The sequence below is a fragment of the Esox lucius genome, chromosome 15 (assembly GCF_011004845.1).
Source record: "Esox lucius isolate fEsoLuc1 chromosome 15, fEsoLuc1.pri, whole genome shotgun sequence".
Lineage (NCBI taxonomy): Eukaryota > Metazoa > Chordata > Actinopteri > Esociformes > Esocidae > Esox > Esox lucius.
This window is the reverse complement of record NC_047583.1, coordinates 12,662,791-12,682,515: the sequence shown is the minus strand read 5'-3', so window position 1 is coordinate 12,682,515 and position 19,725 is coordinate 12,662,791. Positions and strand designations below refer to the sequence as shown.

Here is a 19,725-nt window from a genome sequence, read left to right as displayed (position 1 = left end):
TAAGTGTATGCTCTCATGTAGGTGAAGGTAATACCATTTTATGTATTATGTATATCACAAACTTTTATAGATTTATCTGAATTTCACAAGTCTATAAGGCTAGATCCTACTCAGACTATTCTCAATGCTCCTGTATTATATTATCAGTTCAGGGGCTATATGGAGCTCAGTCTGATACAGCGCCAATACAAGCAAACACATGAAAATATGTTTTCTAATATATTTTATAGAATCAACCAGGTAAGCCGTAGGGATTATGATACAATCTCCTGATGTGCCAAGGACATGTAGAGATAAGAAGGGTATAATTACCCTGCTCACATCAGCAGTGACTGTGAAAGGAAGATCTTTTATGTTTATTTGTGGTGAGGTACAGCTCCGGAAAAAATTAAGAGGCCGCCAACACCTTTTTCTTTCCTTTCCAAAAAAGTTGAAAAGGAACGTTTTGAGTGAGGAACAGAATTTTGAGTGTTCAATTTGCAGTGGTCTCTTAATTTTTACCCTTCTGTTCCTCACTCAAAACCTTCCTTTTTGACTTTTTTGGAAAGGAAAGAAAAAGGTGCATTGCTCTTTTAATTATTTCCGGAGCTGAATATACAATACCACTCAAAGGTTTGGACACACCTACCCATTTCACAGTATTTCTTTATTTTTACTATTTTCCGTTGTAGAATTATAGTGAAGACATCAAAACTATGAAATAACATGTGGAATCATGTAGTAACAAAAATGTGTAAGCAACTAAAATCTTAGCATTTTCTGTTGATTCAGGATTATTTTCTCACAGTGATAAACTGGCTCAAAACTTAAGATATAACATTTGCATCATGCCATTTTGGGTGTAACCCTAAATCTTCCACTCACTGTCACACATTGGCTCGTCTCTGACCTACTTTTCCTGTCCAACAACACACCCAACCTCCTGCAATCCAAAATAATGGGTCTGGTCTAGCTTATAAATGGAGAATGAAAATACAGATAATTCACAGTCCATCAACCCACTTGACCAGGTAAGGCTTGCTGCAATGTGAAGATGGTGGTGTAATGCAACTTTGATATTTACAAGGGCAAACATTTACCAGACTTAAATTCAAACAGAGTTTGTGTATTTACTATAATTTTTTCCACAGTGTGATATCAGTGTGCACAGTTTTCTGAAATCGCAAAGATGAGTGACCCAGGTAAGTGTTAAAGTTGATAGCATGAAGCACTACATTATGTGCAGAGACCACTGCACCTTTTTCTTTCCTTTCCAAAAAGGCTGAAAAGCAAAGTTTTGAGTGAGGAACAGTGGTCTCTTAATTTATTTCGGAAATGTATTGCACTTCAAATGAATGATTTCAGTGAGTTAGTAGTCAAGTATACTGTACGTAATTGAATGTTTACTGCCAAACAATGACAATGTAATCCATTATCTGAATAATCTTTAACATGCTGTTCATGATATGTTGTTAAACTAAAATCATTCCTTTCTATCCACAGCAGCAAATGTGGTAAGTCAGTGAAACATACATATACTTTTAAATAATGCCTTTGTACTTGTAAGCTGTGTGTGAATAATAATATACTGTTGTTTCAGCCAACAACTCCTCCCGGGCCTGATGCAGTAAGATAATATGTCTTTCTATGCTTCTTCAGTTCCGCCATCAATTTAGCCAATCAACCGAAGCAGAAATCAAATTAACTTCTAGCTTACTAAATCCTACCTCACAGTATTTTTCAAAACTGAATAATATTCCAAAACCAATAGGTGAGTTGAATTTAATGTTAGGTTAATTGTGTTTCCAGGGGAAGGGAACAGGTGAAGGAGCGCACCAACATGGAGGAAAAGGAGATCATGGCGGAAAAGGTCACCATCATGGAGGAAAAGGTCACGATCATGGAGGAAAAGGTCAGGATCACGGAGGAAAAGGTCACAGTGGAAAAGGAGGACATTAAAGATAATCTTACACCTGTTGTAAACATTGTAATTAAAAATTTTCAATAAAATGTTCTTGTAAAATATAACAGTCAAATATTTCTAAGACTATTTGTAAGACCTTTTGAAACTTAAGCAAATGTTAATGCAATAAAATGTCAAAAGACATTTTAAAGTAAGCAAAAACAACAGCCAGGGGCATCTCAGATGGTGAAGCATTCTAAAGTCCTATTTAGTTGGAGAGAAACATGTTTTGGACAAGCCTTCATTAGATTTACATTTCGAGGCAGCCTCATTGAACGAAGCATAATTATGGGTGTCAATAAGTGGACATCCACCAACTGGTGAGAAAACAATTCTGTAGTTGCAATTGAAGTGACCTAATTGTATGACACGTGCATTTGTTGTCGAGACTTGACACCTATACTAAACAAAATACCTTCTAGATTAAACATTATATTCTTAATCCATTTTAAGTGTTTATTAAACCCCTAGAAAATGCCCTCTGAGTTTTCTCAGCAACACAACGGAGGGCACTCCAAGGATAAGGGCTGGTTTGAAATTGACGCAAATGTCTTAGCGCCATCATTATCTCAAATACATCCGTTGTTGCAATGGGACAGGATGGTAGATACTGGTATATCAATTGGATAAGACAATATTAAGGAGGAACAAAAAAGGGTAACATTTTCTGTCATATAGAACATTATCAGTGGGTTACACATTTTATACATGAATTCATGTTAATAAACAATGTCAAACTTGCCTTTTACAATCCAAAATATTATGCTCTACAAAAGTATAGTATGATTTCCTGCATCTCATTTTTAGTTCTCTCTTTAAAAGTTCTCTACAGAAACAAGTCTATTTCCAGCATTAAAGGATCATTTAACCTTTTTACATTAATGTTAGATTGGGTTTTATTTTGGCCAAGAGAAACTATAATCTATGGTTCAGTTTCCTTTAAACAGCCAAACAGCCTTTGCAATACATCAGCAAATTTTACCCACACTACCTGAAAGGTGTGAGCATGTTTTAAAAAATGCATAAAAACGTCAGAAATCAACTAAATATTTTGTTCAGGGATGCTTACAGGTGGCTTGAACAGTGCATTCAGAAAGTATTCAGACCCCTTCACTTTTTCCAAATGTCATTAAGTTACAGGTTTATTCTAAAATGTATTTATAAGAAATTCCCTCATTAATCTATACACAATACCCCATAAACACCAAGCATAAACTGTTTGTCAAAATTATTTGCAAATGTAAAAAAACAAAAACAAAGAAATAGCACTTATACATAAGTATTACGATTCCTTCACTCAGTATTTTGTTGAAGCACCTTTGGAAGCAATTACTATCTATTATATAAGGCAATTACAGTCATCTTGGCTATGTTGCTACAAGCTTGGCATACCTGTATTCTTCTCTGCAGATTCTCTTAAGCTCTGCCATGCCAACTTTGCTGTACAGCCATTTTCAGGTCTCTCCAAAGATGTTTGATTGGCCTTAAGTCCAGCCTCTAGCTAGGACACTCATGCACATTTTCTGCGTTGTCTCGGCTGTGTGCTTAGGGTTATCTGTACTTTGCTCCATTCATCTTTCTCTTGATCCTGACTGGTCTCTCAGTCCATGTTACTGAAAAACATTCTCATAGCGTTGTGCCTGGTTTCCTCCAGACATGATGCTTGGTATTCAGGCCAGTGAGTTGCCAAGAAGAAGGCCGCTATCAAACAACTTTACATGAATATGCTTTCATACAGCACTCTGCGAACAGCCAGCCTTTTCAGCAATGACCTTCTGTGGCTTACCCTCTTCATGGACAGTGTCTTCTGAACAATTGTCAAGTCCGCAGTCTTCCCCATGATAGTGGTTTCGTGTACTGAAGCCTCAGGGAGTTAATTTGCTGATTAGATTTTTTTTTATTTATTTGAATTATGGGAAAAAATGAACTTTTCCATGATATTCTAATTTTTTAAGATGCATCTGTATTCAAGATCATACCTCCATCAGCCATAATCTTTTATGTTTGAAAGCTGGTGGCAGGGTGGTTTAGATGACACAGGGCATATAGACTGATAGTCGGTATCTCATAATCCCCAAGCCAAGTGGCAAAATGGGATCCTGGCTCTTTTCATATTTCACCATTCATTTATTCCATAAGGAATTTTAGAAACACTCGAAATAAGGCCTGTGTTTCATTTAGGCTAACTCCGGCTAGGCGTTTTTACAACTGTGTAAATCATGTCATGACTAAGTAACTTTTGTCAAGATATTTGCTTCAATTAGCTCTACAAAAACAATATTGTTGCTTATATTTAGCCAATATTGAGAAGTCAACATGTCCTGTATATATTTACTCTTGTGAAAATGGCAAGTTGGTGTAAGCCTACACCAAACAGATCTTATTTGAAGAGGATCTAAAAATAATCCCAATGCAAGAAATGGTGACAGAACCGAAATAAACACTTTTCCAGTTGGATGGCAAGCTTTTATTGGGATTATTACTCATACCATTTCAGTCTATGTTGGGCACATGTAGCACAAAATGGAGTCTGTAGATGTTATTGTTACTCCAGCAGTATTTATTAACAACCAAAAAATATATGTTTTCAATGAACAGCAATGCATTTTTCATTAAAAAAAACATTAATATATTTTCTGATATAAAAGTCAGGCAAACAGATTTTTAGCAACATTCTCAAATGGTACAGAGCTGATTATTATACAGTGCTTTGACAGTAGATATTGTATTTAAAGTACCAAACAAGGCTAACATTTGTAAATATTTTTTTTAACAAGAATATTCAGATTTTATAAGGCATTTTTTTCTTATTAAAAAGACACCTTGACCAGTTCATTGCAGAAAGAGGTCTGTGTATGTAGGCTCAGGCAGTAGTTACAAAAATAATTCTGATTCATGATCTGCCACCACACAATATCTACTTGCCATGTAGCTACAGTATTGAGACAACACTTTAGATCCAGTGGTACCTTGGAATGTTTGTTCATTTTCAGAAATTATTATATAATTATTTTAAAAACAGGCCATTTGCCCTGCTAGAATTCTCATACAGACTTTGTCTTGAGAGAAAAACGTTTCCTTAATTTACACTTCAGTGACCACAGTCAAAGCTAATTGAATTACTGCCAGATGTCAGTGCCTCAGTGAAAAATACAGGACATCATTGACAGTTACACTTCCAGTTAATACTCAATCACATTTCATTAAGGCTCATTGTGTAGACCACAGAAAAATGCCTGTTTATCGAAAGAAAGAGCACAAGAGAGAAACAGAAAGAACCCACTTCCCCATGGACCCACTCTCAGAAAAGTCCATTGACCTGCTCAGTCTCAGGGTCCAGGTCGATGTCATGGAAACAGGGTCTTGTGGGCAGCCCTGGAATTGTGGGCATCTACAGTTGGGCAGAAGAAAAAAAAAGAACTGAGTATTTGTGTCCCCTTATAAAGAATTGATTTGACTCCTCGTTGATTTAGTTGACTCTCTGTCGAGTTCATGGCTAGTTAAGTAGTTATTCTCCACGCCAGTGCCTTCTTACCGTGCCAACCAGAGGGTAGAGAAACCCTGCCCCAACACTGGCACGGATGTCTCTGATGGGCAGGACAAACCCTGTGGGCACACCCTTCTTATCTGCCTCGTGGGACAGGGACAGGTGGGTTTTTGCCATACAGATGGGTAGATTCCCAAAGCCCTGAACAAAACAAAGACCACAAATAGACACTGATGAGTAAAGTCTGTCCACAAGTCTTTTTCCTTGAACCTTTAAGAAAGAGGTTGAAAAGGAGCTACACAAAGAGGTTCAATACAAATCATACAAACAATGAACAGTCTCATAGCTTTGGTACCTGTTTGGTGTAGAGCTCCACCTTGTGTTTTGCATCCGGGAGCAGCTCTATGTCATCAGCCCCATATATCTTCTGAGCAATGATCCGGATCTTATCCGCAATGGGCAGCTACACGTGATTCAAACAGAATCAATTAAACAAATGCACAACAAATGGCTACCAACTGGTTGAGGTTATCATCTACACTGATTTCCACCTACATATTTCACTCTGGGCACACATTTGAAACCGTACATGAGAACAATTAAAATATACAACTCCAGGGTTCATGACTAATTGCTCTGTAAATGTGGGGCTTCACCAAAGTATTGTTGAAAAAAACAGTGATTTCATCCACAACTTTAGACCTATGATGTGCTCAATGGAAGAAACACAACGGAGTGAAAAGTCCAGCAAGTGAACAGTGTCCCAAGTAGGACTAAATCAGTGCATCCACACAATGTCATCAAAACAAAAAGGCAGACGTTTGAGGCTGGTTTAGTCGCATTACCTCAACATCATAGAGGAACTTAAAGTTGCTGGGGGCCTCAGAAGCCCTCTGCACGGCCCGTCCCAGAGCCACGGCGCCAGCGCCCCCTTCAGCCCAGTGAGAGCAGCGCACCGCGTCGAAGGCTCCCGCTGCCTTGGCCAGGCTGCAGATCAGGTCCAGCTCTGATTCGGTGTCCGTCCTGTAGGCAAGGTCATCAAAGGTCGGTGGGTCAAACCCCCCCCCCCCCCAGTTTCAGATGCTTACCGAGCGCAACCGGGACTTACTTGAAAGCATTGACGGCCACCACAACGGGCACTCCAAAGTGCCTTGCGTTCTCCACCTGCTTCCTCATGTTGCTGCAGCCCTTCTCCAGAAGCTCCAGGTTCTGCACAGGAGTACACGATTGGCGTTACACATAGGGAATACGTACATACGGCGCCCTGTCTCCCCTCTGCCTTTGTAGAGACATTCCTGAGTGATCCTGAAGAGCAAGTTAACTGCAGCCATATCCTATTCACATCCATGTTCACACGTAGCCGGTAGGCCTTGGCACGGATTCATTTAAATGGATGGAGCATGGACCGGGCCTAAATGCACTGCGTAATGGACTGGGATGCGTACTTTGTGTCGACTTATCGCATCAAATGTGACACAGAGGAGATGCCTCACGAAGGCCCTCGATGCCTTTTAATGACTGCTGAAGTCTTTTGACCATCTGTAGAGATGGTGGACAATGTGCCATTAACAAATCACCCCTGGTGTCATGAGATGTGAAAGGTCTGGCTGAAGGGAGCTGTACAGTACCTCTTCCACATATTCCTTTGGCAGGGGCATCCCTGCAGTAACCTGCAGCAAGAGGAAAAACACAGAATTACCCCACTGCCATTAACAATGGGATATATCCCTACTAATTAACCAGGATAGGGGTGGGCAACAAGCCAGACAGATTTCTCAAGTATTTTTATTCGATCGAACACTTCACAGATTCTATAAATTAAACAGATTTGTAGCTGAATTATTGGGGATTTTACCACCTGACCCCATAATGTAAAAATGCATTACTCTCATCAATTACTTCTTTTTTTTTTTTTTTTTTTTATGCAGCTATGTGAAAAATTACTGATTTGAAATGAATGCATTTGAAGTATGATAAACATGATAATCAGGGAATAATTGTGTAGCCCTTTGTAGAAAAGAATGCCATTATAGAAGATAATTAACCCCCCCACATATTTTGACTCCTGGTTAATCTATTCTAGTTCACTCCACTGAGATACCACTGAAGTAACTGACCGTCGGCCCTCCTCCATGCATCTTCAGGGCTCGGACAGTGGCCACTAGCACCACCACATGGGGCCGCAGACCAGAGTAGCGGCATTTAATGTTGAAGAATTTCTCCATGCCGATGTCGGCGCCAAACCCAGCCTCTGTCACTGTTGAGGGAGACGACCAACACTCATTCATTTAAAAATTTTTTTTAATGGTTCACATAGTTTTGTTTCTAGCTAAGGAGAGGATGTGTATTTTCCCCCCCACTTACCCACAAAGCCCTCCGGACCAACTAGCTTCAGGGCTATCTTATCAGCCAGGATGGAGGAGTTGCCATGGGCAATGTTGGCAAAGGGTCCGGCGTGGACGAACACCGGGGTTCCCTGTAGAGGGAAATACCTCTCAGTCACACAAAACACACACTGCCTGTGGAAATGTTACCCCGGACTCACAGCAGTCTGAAGACCACATCAAACAGCATTCCAGCTCAGAATGACTTATCAGCAGTCAACAGATGTTCAGGTCAACCACGCCAATCATTGGTGGGTTGGCATTTCTTTCCTTTTCGGTTTGTATGGAATAGATCAGTCAATTCCTCGTGTTGGTCGTCTGATACTGCATGTTAAAGATCTTACATCATCCTGTTTGATTGAAAACTGTACTCCAAGTCTAACACTTCATTGTTATAGCAATAGGTAATCAAAGGCCATAATCACAAATTGGCAAGAAAATTTGGGGTAACATTAATATATTGTTGTGAAGTCAGAAATTACAGCTAACTGAGCATATTCATAATTTCCAATTAGTTGCTGAAAATCTGGCAAGTAAACTAGACTTTTCTTCATTTCAGTCTTAATCAAAACATACTCTAGGCATTGAAATACCTGGATGCAAACAAACTAACAACTTCATGCAATTGTCTTCAAGACATCACTGCTCCAGGAGAATGTAGGAAACTTGTTGTAGGAAAGAGATTATCTTAATTTGCTTGATTACACGTCAGTGGAGAAATTAAGTTTATCTGGGGGGAATGTGTGGATTAAGAGCAGCAGTAGTGGTGTGTTTTGGGTTTTCCTCATTCATTATTTAGATGAATCAGGATTCTCTCTCCTCCATGCCTCCTCACCAGTACAGATCTCCCTAGAGGAGCTCCCAACCTCCCACCTCAACCACCACAGTAAATCAAAGGTCCATTCACCTCCAGTGTCTGCATCAGGTTGGGCTTGATGGCATCCCTCATTAACACAGTCAGAGCTCCACTAACACCCTGCACAAAGAAGATATAGTGAAAATGTTTAAAGCCCAAATCAACCAGAACACATGCCAAACCTCGAACCAATCATGGCACAACTATATTACATGTTGTAAAAAATGAAATAGTAATCTAACAATTGAATGTGACTGTCTACATATCCAGTTGATAGTGTGGCGGAAGCAGACTAGGGTAACAGACCAAGTCCTCTGTGGTGATGGGCTGCCCGCTGCGGCTGGTGGCCACCACCATCTTGGCCAGACGCTGGCGCATGTCCTCCAGGCTGCTGGTGAGAGCCAGCACAGCCATGATCTCACTGGCCACAGTGATGCTGAACTGGGCCTGGGGGAGCAGAACCGAACAAGAATTACACGGTCATCGTCAGTGGGTGACTGACTAACGGCGGAAAGGCATGTGATTTATAAAGTTCACATACCTCCCTACTGTGTCCCTTCTCGGTTGGCGATTGGCCAATGGTGATCTTCCTCAGGAAACGATCATTGGTGTCTAACACTGAAATCACCAAGACCCATCAAACCCTCTTCTACATGGCCGTGTCATGGAACGGCATAGAGCATTTTCAATACATTTCATACAAAACAGACCACTCAGGCCAGACATGGTATATCTTCAGTACCTCTATTCCAGGTGACCGAGTCTGGATCCATATCCAGACGGGCAAAGCGGGTGATCTCCTCCTCAGTCAGAGTGATGGGGTCAGTCTTCTCAATGCCCAGTCTCTAAAGGAAACACAGAGACCAGTGTAAAGACATTCTCCCCTCTAGACAGACAAGACAAGTGCTTTGGTCACATTTTTACCTTCAGTCTATTTATCTGGATTGGGGCAAATGTTCTCTGACCTCCACTAACAGGGACCAGTCGGTTATACAAAGCCTGTGGAAGAGGGAATGAGGGATTACATTTCAAAAATGAGTGAAACATTGAATACCATCTGGTGTAGTACAACCTCTGTCAACAACACAGTTCAACAACCGCAAGCATTCACCTTGTCCGTTTGGGTGGCTTCATGGAACATGCGGGCGTCGATGGCGGCTGCCACCAGGTTGTTGGCAGCTGTGATTGCGTGGATATCTCCAGTGAGGTGGAGGTTGAACTAAATTCAAAAACAGGTAGTATCAACACAGTTTAAAATCACATGACTTATATGCCATAATATATTTTTTTTAATAATAGGCTGTTAAACATCTACATTATTTTCATAGAAATGTCAGGGACCTGGAAGTGCGGAGCGAGTACAACCATCTCTCCCTCAACAACAGCAAGACAACAGAGCTGATCATGGACTAGAGGAAAGAGAGGGGGACCCCCCCCCCCCCACCATCTACAATGCTGTGCAAAAGTCTTAGACATATTTATATATACACTTTTTTGTTATTAAAACACTTACTACCCAAATAAAATCGCCCTAGTTTGACTTTCAGGTGCCCAAGACTTTTGCACAGTACTGTACATAGACAGGCCTGAAGTGGAAAGCGTTAAGCACCTTGGTGTACCCTGACAGAAGAAAGCCACAACCCACCCCTCAAGAGGTTGAAAACATTTGCTGTATAGCAAGGCATTTCAGAGGGTGCTGAGAACAGCCAAGTTCCATGTCATCCAAGAGCTCAACACCAGGCAGAGTCAAAGGAAGGCCCTAAAAATAGTAAATGACCCCAGCCACCCAAGACAAACGACTCTCTTTACGATCCATGTATGGCTTTGACCCCAGGACATAAGACTGTTAAAACAAATCTAGCAAATTAATTTAGATTATCAGATGTTACAGAAACTGCATTGGCCAACTGCTTTAAACCTATAACCAAACTCTTGCACATGACTTTGGTTAACCCTCTAATCAGTAGCCTGCCTGCCCGAGAAACTTAAGAACTATGATGAATGGGAGTTTTAGGAGAGGCCTACTAAAACACTGAAAATGTGATTCCATCCCTTAAAAAAAAAATCTAAGCATGGTAGGCCATTCAAATCTTGATTTACCACAATTACTTTAGTAATTAAGCCGTATGGTCAAATATAACTTATAGAACTACACAGAAACCTATTTCTGAATGATCAATGTGTAGATTAGATTGGAAAGATTTTCATCCAGTACCTCCTCCATGGGAATGACTTGGGAATATCCACCTCCAGCAGCACCTCCTAAACACAGAATATTCCAGTCACTTAGCATTGATTAAATCTCATACACCCCCACCCCAAAAAGGGATCCAACCGATCAGTTAACGGCAGCGTCACTCAGAGCGAACCTTTGATTCCGAAGGTGGGGCCTTGGGAGGGCTGGCGGACACATGCGAAGACGTTGAGCTTCATGTGAGCCCCTAGAGCCTGGACCAGTCCTATGGTGGTGGTGCTCTTCCCCTCGCCCAGCGGGGTCGGCGTGATTCTACAGGCACAGACAACACACCGATTTGAAATGCTTCAGAGAGGACACCACATCATCACGTCTAGACGAGCCGTGAGCTCTGCGCCGGGCAAATGCAGGGAAAGGCACATTCAAAACCATATAAACGAATTACGGTAAGACAAAGAAGGCGTACCCAGTGACCACCACGTATTTTCCATCAGGTTGTGCCTGCAGGCGGTTGATGACACTCAGCTGCACCTTGGCTTTGGTCTTCCCATAGAGCTCCAGCTCGTCCAGCATCAGCCCCACCTCCCTGGCCAGCCGGTCCATGGGCTTGGGCACGCAGGAACGTGAGATCTCGATGTCACTGATTGCCAGAGTAAGGTCACACATAATAATACTAGGATCAAGTTTAGGGCATTCCACTATTGTTACTTTCCCCAGAGCAAGACTGACAAGATAACATCCCCCTCACATTCCACTCTGGCCCTGGTTGAAGGGCAAATGTGTTGGAAGAAATGTAAAAACAGGCATGTACAGTTGCTTTCATTTATTATGTGCTCAACAAGTTGTATCTTTATAACATTATGCCACCTCACTCATCAAACTGATGGACTTCTGTTTAGTATCCTCCATAATTATTGGTATAGTGAAGCTTTTTGTTCCAAAAGTTTGTAGTCATGTAATTTTCCCTTGGAAGAATACTCCATTAGTCCAAAATCTAACACAGGTGTTGTGTATTACTAATTATTAATAGGAAATAATTGTAATTCAGTTCATATCTTGTGAGGCCTTGACAATAAGGAAGACTTGTTTTTAAAATGTTCCAGTAACTGTACATTTACAACCCTGGTTCTGTAATAGCTTAATCTTAGCTAAGTCAAGCATAATAAATGTATAAAGGTCAATCAGCCTACAGCCAATTCTGGTATGATTATATTTCAGATATATTTTTTGTAAACATAATTTTCTCTGGAAATACATTGTCTGGCTTCACACCAATGGACATAAACATCCTAACAACCCTTTCAAACGTAGAAAAACAAAAAAAGAGCATATCAGCTTTTGATTAAGGTTGGATTATTCGGCAACCGTACAGAGGAGTATTAAAAAGATATCTACCTATCTATATGTTAAAAGATTCCAGATGACGTAGAACTTAATTTATGACCAACCTGGGCACAGGCTTCAGCAGGTTAAGCTTGTTGTAGGTGATGCTCCATTTGCCTGGCTGGTGAGACTCCAGGAAGCGCTTGGCACTCAGCACTGTGTTCTGAAAACAAAGGGAAATAATATAGCCAATAAAAATAACTTTGAGACGGGAAATTCTCAAAGAAAACAGCCTGATAGAGTTTTGACTTAAAGAAGACGTTAATTCTCACTGAATGTGCACCATGTAACCATGTTATTGGAGTATAATGACCACAGCAAAGAGGATTATTGGAGACAAATCCGTGTAAAGAAGCACTTCATTCCCTACAAAATGCGGTGCATTCAGTTTTACCTAGTCGGTCTTTGCCATAGCTGACTGAATGACATTGGTAGAACTACAGGGCATGTTCTGCATCGCAAATACAATTGCCAACCAACTTAAAATTACAAATAATTTTTTGTCTGAAAAGTAGATAAGAAGGAGGGGGGGATTGGTTGGCATAATAGATGGTGGATGTTTTGGGGTTCATGTCCTTTTTGTTGCTTTTTCATCTACGGTTTTTGGAGATGTCTGTTCTTTGACATGGTTTTAATATCTATACAAAAAACAAGACATTCTTTGTAAGACTCCTTTCTATTCACATTTTTTACTTCACACTAAAATGAAACGAAAGAATTCTACTTGTGAGAAATTCAAATTACTCCGGTAAATAATTTGAGGTATAAATGGTATAACTACCTTTGTGGCAGAGGTGAACAAGTAAGCTACATACACAACTTTCTGGAGTGAATAGAGTGTTAAAGCCTTAGCTTGGTCAACTAACACACTTTTGAAGTGTAAAGATGACTGTGTTCAATACCCAGTTGGTCCCACCTACTTGCATAAGCATGGCCACAGTCATGGGTCCCACTCCTCCTGGTACTGGTGTGATGAAGCCAGCCTGTTCCTTAGCAGAGGGAAAGTGCACATCTCCCACAACACGCTTTCCACTGGGCCGCGTGTCATCTGAAGAGCACAGGGGAGAGCCATACTGGGAACACTATCACACAGTTCCCTTATATTTTACCCATGAAGCTCCATGGGCAACTGATGATGCTCTTCATGTTTAGCTCACAGGTTTGTTCTTGTCAAAATGGAATTCAATGGAGGGGGCCGTGCAAACCTGCGATGTGATTAATGCCACAGTCAATGATCACCGCTCCCTTCTTCACCCAATCTCCCTTCACCATCTCTGCTTTCCCAATGCCGACCACCAAGATGTCTGCTCTGCCCACCTGGAAATGAAGGGGACTGGATTGACCTTCACACTATATCAGTGAGCTTCATGGCACGAGACCTAGTCATTCGAGCAGTTCTATGTTTATACAGAACTGTGGAACCAATCAAACAAACTACTGGGTCACAACTGTAGCAACCAAAACAAAAGAAAATAAAACATAAAAGAAAATACGTTATTTCCACTAGTAAATGGTTGCGTGTGTTAGTTTTCACACTGTGATATAAGTGGGATAAACAACATTGTTCTGTAGACTACCTCGAAAATAAGAACTCTGGAGTGTGACACTCACTGTAACAGGTAATGTAAAGACTATTAGTGTTTAGCCGTACATACACAAACAGTATATAGTGAAGGACTGTATAGTACGGGCTACGAAGGTTATTGTTAAAATGTTCTGGGTGAGGTCGGCGTGTCCTGGGCTTGTGGATACCTCAGCAGCAAGGTCAGCAGTCCTTGAGTGGCAGGTGGTGACGGTGGCATGGTTCCACAGCAGCAAGTCATGCATTGGGGCCCCCACAATCTTACTGCGGCCAATCACCACGGCTCTCTTCCCGGCCACAGACACACCTTCACACAAGCACTGCATTGTCAATCACTCTGTTGACTGCTTGTCCGTTAAGCAATTCAGCATCGGCCTAACATGGGTTTTTTCTGCTGTACACACCAGTCTGTCTGATGAGCTCCATGCAGCCGTTCGGAGTACAGGGGATGAAACAGTCTCCCAGGTCTCCACGGGACAGCTTTCCTGCATTAATACTGGTCAGCCTGGGAACACACACATTATATCCAGACAGGAACGTTTACACACACCACGCAACAGTGATAATATCCTTCTACTATTCACCCACAGCCTGCATTCCATTGTCCCCTTAATCTCATCAGAGTCCCACACACACACACGAGTAACGGGTGAAGGAGGGAGGCAATCATGTCTTGTGACTGACATGAGTTGAATAAAGGTCTCTTTTATACAGTACTCCAAAAACTACTTTTTTCTGGTTTTACTATACTCATTGGGACATTCGGCCCCCATGAGTTCAGTAAGACCTAACCCACACACACTTTATAATGGTAGAATGTCTTCTGTGTTCCACATTACACAACAATCTATATTATCACTAGCTAAGCGTGATTACAACTCTCAGGGAAAATCGTTTCTCTTTTGAGCTGGTGAAAATCAATTTCCTCATTTTCAGTCCAGGCCCTGTCTTTTTTAAACCGGTCCAGCTAAGTGCAGTGAGAAAGTGCCGTTACCATCATCTCAGTAAGCCCAGGGGACAATCACAATCAATCCTTATGAATAGTTAAGTAGTGAGAGACGAATGGAGCTTCCAAAACACACAAGGCATAATGCCTGCATTCTCCAAACAGTCAAATAATGCCTGCATCACTGTCAGTGACCAACAAACACAAAATAAATCATGGCCAAATACACACATGCATCTGTGTTTGAGAGAAGCTTCTAAGGGTTTATTTGCTCCTTGCGAGCGGTCTCTGGGGCTCACCCGTCCACATCCTTCTCCGGGGCCACGGCATTGGTCACCTTCTCAGTATCAATTTTGTGGATGGAGTCCAGAGGCAGCTGGACGATGAGGCCGTGGACCGCCGAGTTCTCATTCACCTCTGTAATGCTGCGCAGCACCTACAGAGAGAAAGGAGGTATAAAAGAAAGCACAAGGGAAAGAAAGCTAAAGAGATTGCCAAGCGTTGGTCCATGGACAGTCCTCACGCTATGATCACATGCGGCTCCCTGCCAGAGACCAGGGTTCAATGCCCAAACGAAAGCTAGACTAATGACAGACAGAAAATGTGACAATCAGGGGGCCTGTGGTGACCAGCAGAGAGAGACAATCCGAGCTGAGGTCAACCGACTCAGGTTCCCTCCTCACCTCATTCTCTGTGGCAGTTTTGGGGAGCCTCAGGTGTGTAGCGTTTATTCCAATCTACAGTAGATTAAAAAAAACAGTTCAAGAAACAAACAGAGAGATAGTATATGTATTATACAGAAATTAGAAAACGTCTTTCAGTCATTTACCTCAGCTGCTGCCTTTAGCTTCATGCTGATGTAAAGGTTGGAATCATCCCTGTCCCCGACCTGATGACAGAAGAATGGAGCAAATGTGTTGTAATAACGCATGTGTTTGTGACAATGACACATTAATAAACTAGTCCATCAGAATCAGAAAGTTATATTGCCAAGTAAGACCCATTCAGGGTCAAACAGATAAGATATAAACATGGATCGATTATAGCAGCACAGTGTTGTTGATAATATTCTTAATTTCTATATCTCTTGACTATCAATAAATCACGTTTTTTTCAAGCCAATTTTACCTCAGTTTTTGTAATAAGATGCTTATGCAGACACCCAGACAAAAAACAAATATGAAGCAAGCAACAAAACACTGAAGCACAGTGGTTAGGAAAAAAAGGGTTGACACCTAGGAAGAAACCTAGAAGAAACCTGGGCTCTGAGGTGGTAGGCTTACCTGTAATACAACAAGGCCTGGTCGAAACTCAGGGTCTAAATTCTTCATCTGCTCCACATCCTTTTTCAGCCTCTCCCTAACCTGCCTGTGGACACATAAGGACAGAATGTTAGCTTCAAAGGCAAAAAGGAAGGGGGACCATCAGTCAAGGTTGAGACCTGGTCGGTCTTACAAGGAAGTTGTGCTTCCAGACATTACAGAAGTTGTGAGCCTCCATCCTCCAACCATCCACAGGGCGTCTCGGAGCTTCTGAGAGACAAGGCGGCGCATGACTACCTTCAGACAACAACTCCAGAGCTATGAAGCATCCCCAGCAGTGCAAGGCTAGGAATGTGCGCTAAAAGGGTCTGCACATTGCACCAACTATTGATTGCCTGTTTATCTGCAGTTTGATCACACTCTGAAAGTGTGTTGCATGGGGACCACGCGCTGATAGCATTTGATTAGAGGTTCACTGCAAACATTTGTCAGCAATTCTACATGTACCGTCAAATCTCCCCATTAATTTCGACTCTGTGCCAATCAAAGAATGCGAGAAGACAGCAGAAGGCCAACATAATAAAACCACTTAACAGGGATAGGGCAGTACAGGTTTGGGGTGTGCTTTTTTTAGATCGCTAGGGCAGCTTGACTTGAGTGGCTTCCATACGACACAGAGTCAACGAATTGACATCTAAATTAAGTAAAGATGCAATTAGAAAATGAAGTAACAAAGCTCAAGTTCTGCAGCTAAAAGCGCTTTAATATTTCTCAGTCACCTTTGTCGGACGTCATCCAGGAGACGTCTGAGAAAGTAGTACACCAAGAAATCACAACCTACCGTTACGATATGGAAGATTGGGATTTGAATGCTTATCCAACAGGACCTCCACCAGCGGCTGCAGCCACTACAACAATGTCCAAGCTAAGTTGGGTTACGCGTCGGCTTATTTAACTATTTATTAATCAATTACATTGTATACAAACTCTGCAAACCAAAAAAAATTTCAATACAGCCATCAAGTTATTATTTCAACATCCTATATTGCTCAGAACAGTGTTTTCCAAGATGAGCATTTAAGACCTTTGACACAAAAATTCACCAAAAGGCCAAAGACTCACACTTCACTTGAGTCATGGGTCATGTGGATACTATTACATACAGGGCTGGGCAGCATTTCCATCATTGACCATTTGCAAAGAATGCAACTAGCTTTACTGATGCATTTCCCACTAAGGAAACAATAATACAGTTAGCAACAGTTTGTATTCATATGAGGATACTACAGTAATGTAAACTAATTTAAAGGATTTTTTTTTTTTAAGTTCAATCCTTAGTGACATTACAAGTGATAAATATATTATTGACCCCAAGTCAGCAGAATAGCTAAAATGTGTGATATTAATTGTCTGTTAAGTTAAAATGAATAATATTGACAATTACATGTGCATGTTATTATTGCTAGATAATTTAATTGGAGAAATCCTTTGAATAAATGCATACACAATCTAATGAAGGTAGAATTCAAAATATTACTATTTTGAAAACCTCATCAACAATTGAAAACTATCAATCAATCAATTATTTAGAATCTGAAAAGGACAACTCAAAAATGCAGCAAAAGCTGAACAAATCAGATTTGAGTCCAAATCAGATTTGAGTAAACTGATAGCAGGCCTGTAAATAAATCCAGTGTTATTTGATTGTTTAGACCATGCAACAGTGATAATGTCCTTCTACTATTCACCCATGGCCTGCATTCCATTGTCCCCTTAATCTCATCAATGAAGTCCCCCCAAAAAACACACACAGTAATGGGTGAATGATGGAGGCAATCAAGTCTTGTGACTGACATGAGTTGAATAAAGGTCTCTTTTATACAGTACACCAAAAATTAAGACTGACACTTACAATATTCTAAATAAAACTGCATTAATAAAGTTGTGTGGCTAACGTGGGGATATCAAGTGGACATGGACTTCGAACTGCACTAGGACAAAATTGGCTCATTGTTTTTTTTACTCTCAAATCTTCCAGAGAGATCAAATATTCGGGGTTGTATGAGGCTACAATATATCCTATAAAATGAACACTAAGTTTGTGTGTTATCTAATCTATCCATCGACCGGAGGTCAGTATTCCCATTAAGAATGGGTCAAAGGCACGTTGTATTACATAACACTGTATCACGGTTGGGAAAAATGTAACAACCGTAGTTGGACAATAAAACATTCAAGTTCTGTCTTCAGAAACTTCAATCTGGCCCTCAATGTTTTCACAACTTTCCAATTAACCTGGAAAATCACTGAAATCTTTTTCCTTCCAGTTTCACTTAATGTATAGCAAATTTTCTATTTGGAAATAAGAAATTGATGGATTTCTCAGCATGTTCTTCACAACGTTCTTAAGAATACATACTATATGTATATATATTATGCCTGATCATGCTTGATGCACGTGGTGCTTTACACTATGCACAATGTCTGCAGTGTGCAAAACCCAGATATGCGAAAACGCTAAACTATACCTTACGTAATATTACACAATGGTTTACAAAAATCAACAAGGTGTTTTCTTAAACCCACATACACAATCCACCGAAGATATGTGCTAAAGCTACAAAAACGTGCGTGATACAACACTTATCAAGTCGTCTTGCAGCAGAAATCATTTGAACAGACTAGGTAATAAAAAATACAGAAACGCTATCATTAAATCACTTACGCCGAAACTTCTTTTCCACTGATGATTTGGGCTGACATCGTTAACTGACGGGCAGTGCGGGGAGTTAATCCGAAAGTTTATTGTCTTCCCTCAGACTGAGTTTGGACTCCACTCAGAGAGGAAGAGGATAACTAAGAAGCTCGACTCCGCCCAAAATCTGTCCGCGTCAAAATAAGCAACTGTGGCCGATCAGGGCAGAGATAGAAGCATTATTTTTCAACTTATATCGAACTGACACGTTTCATAAAGTTTAGGCGGTTACAAAATGTCTCATGTATATTTAATGCACGTGATATTACTGAAATGTTGATGATCAACCACTTCAATTTGGAGGCGGTTACACTCGTGTCTGCGCTCTGATTGGCTAGAATCTTCACACCGTACTTTCACAGACAGAGATCTCGCGGACACATATCTCCGTTTCAGCGTTCAAGCAAACCATCTCATCAATGTGATTATCTTCGATGTATTCCGTAGAGTTCAACCAGCAACCCTAAATAACTACATCCGGGTCTTGGCATTTCTGAGAAGTCGAGACATTTTTAAGCATAAATGAACTATATATATTCGTTGTATGTCTAACAGAATTGCTTAAACATTGTATTTTTAAACTGTTTATAGATTAATTTTACCTGGTAAATCGATTTGGGAATTTCAGCGTAAAACAATACTCAGTGTACTTGAACAAATAAACATTATATAAAAAACAGCAAACATTAAGCAAACGTAACTATAAATACAGTGGAGCATATACATTGTGGATCAAGTGCAATTATCAGATAGTATCCGTTTATTTTTGGAGTTGGGCGAGCCAAAAACGCTATTTGGGTCTTCTGTCACTATAGCGGCAACAAACTGAAATGAGTGTCCGAAAGAGTATAGGATTCAGGTGAGAACAGAGTTAGGAACTTTGGCCAATCTACCGGAGTGCAGGTTGCTGTTGGAGTAGCAGATGATAACGAGC

General features: G+C 40.8%; 1 protein-coding gene and 1 long non-coding RNA gene across 3 annotated transcripts; one reads left to right on the top strand and one right to left on the bottom strand.

The window, feature by feature from the left end:
- The first annotated feature begins 963 nt into the window (after positions 1–963).
- On the top strand, positions 964–2,384 carry LOC105015636. The gene is made up of 5 exons (XR_828390.2): positions 964–1,010; positions 1,131–1,181; positions 1,483–1,493; positions 1,580–1,606; positions 1,789–2,384. It is a non-coding gene; the product is annotated as an uncharacterized LOC105015636 (long non-coding RNA).
- A 2,002-nt stretch (positions 2,385–4,386) lies between these two features.
- mthfd1b (methylenetetrahydrofolate dehydrogenase (NADP+ dependent) 1b) lies at positions 4,387–18,986 on the bottom strand. Of its 2 annotated transcripts, none has more exons than XM_010878927.5 (27): positions 18,762–18,986; positions 16,058–16,142; positions 15,604–15,663; positions 15,458–15,511; positions 15,074–15,210; positions 14,233–14,333; positions 13,999–14,135; positions 13,452–13,563; positions 13,167–13,294; positions 12,312–12,409; positions 11,330–11,503; positions 11,039–11,175; positions 10,885–10,931; positions 9,781–9,888; positions 9,594–9,668; positions 9,412–9,514; positions 9,211–9,287; positions 8,976–9,116; positions 8,721–8,789; positions 7,794–7,905; positions 7,547–7,686; positions 7,058–7,099; positions 6,538–6,638; positions 6,275–6,452; positions 5,785–5,892; positions 5,478–5,630; positions 4,387–5,333 (listed from the first exon to the last, which is right to left on the bottom strand). In XM_010878927.5, the coding sequence occupies exons 1-27, from the start codon at positions 18,797–18,799 to the stop codon at positions 5,244–5,246; spliced, it is 2,805 nt and encodes a 934-aa protein (XP_010877229.1). In that variant the 5' UTR covers positions 18,800–18,986; the 3' UTR covers positions 4,387–5,243. The 2 variants fall into 2 exon arrangements, with proteins under 2 accessions (XP_010877229.1, XP_019910014.2); XM_020054455.3 differs by lacking the exon at positions 18,762–18,986 and adding an exon at positions 16,230–16,335.
- Between the last annotated feature and the right edge of the window lie 739 nt (positions 18,987–19,725).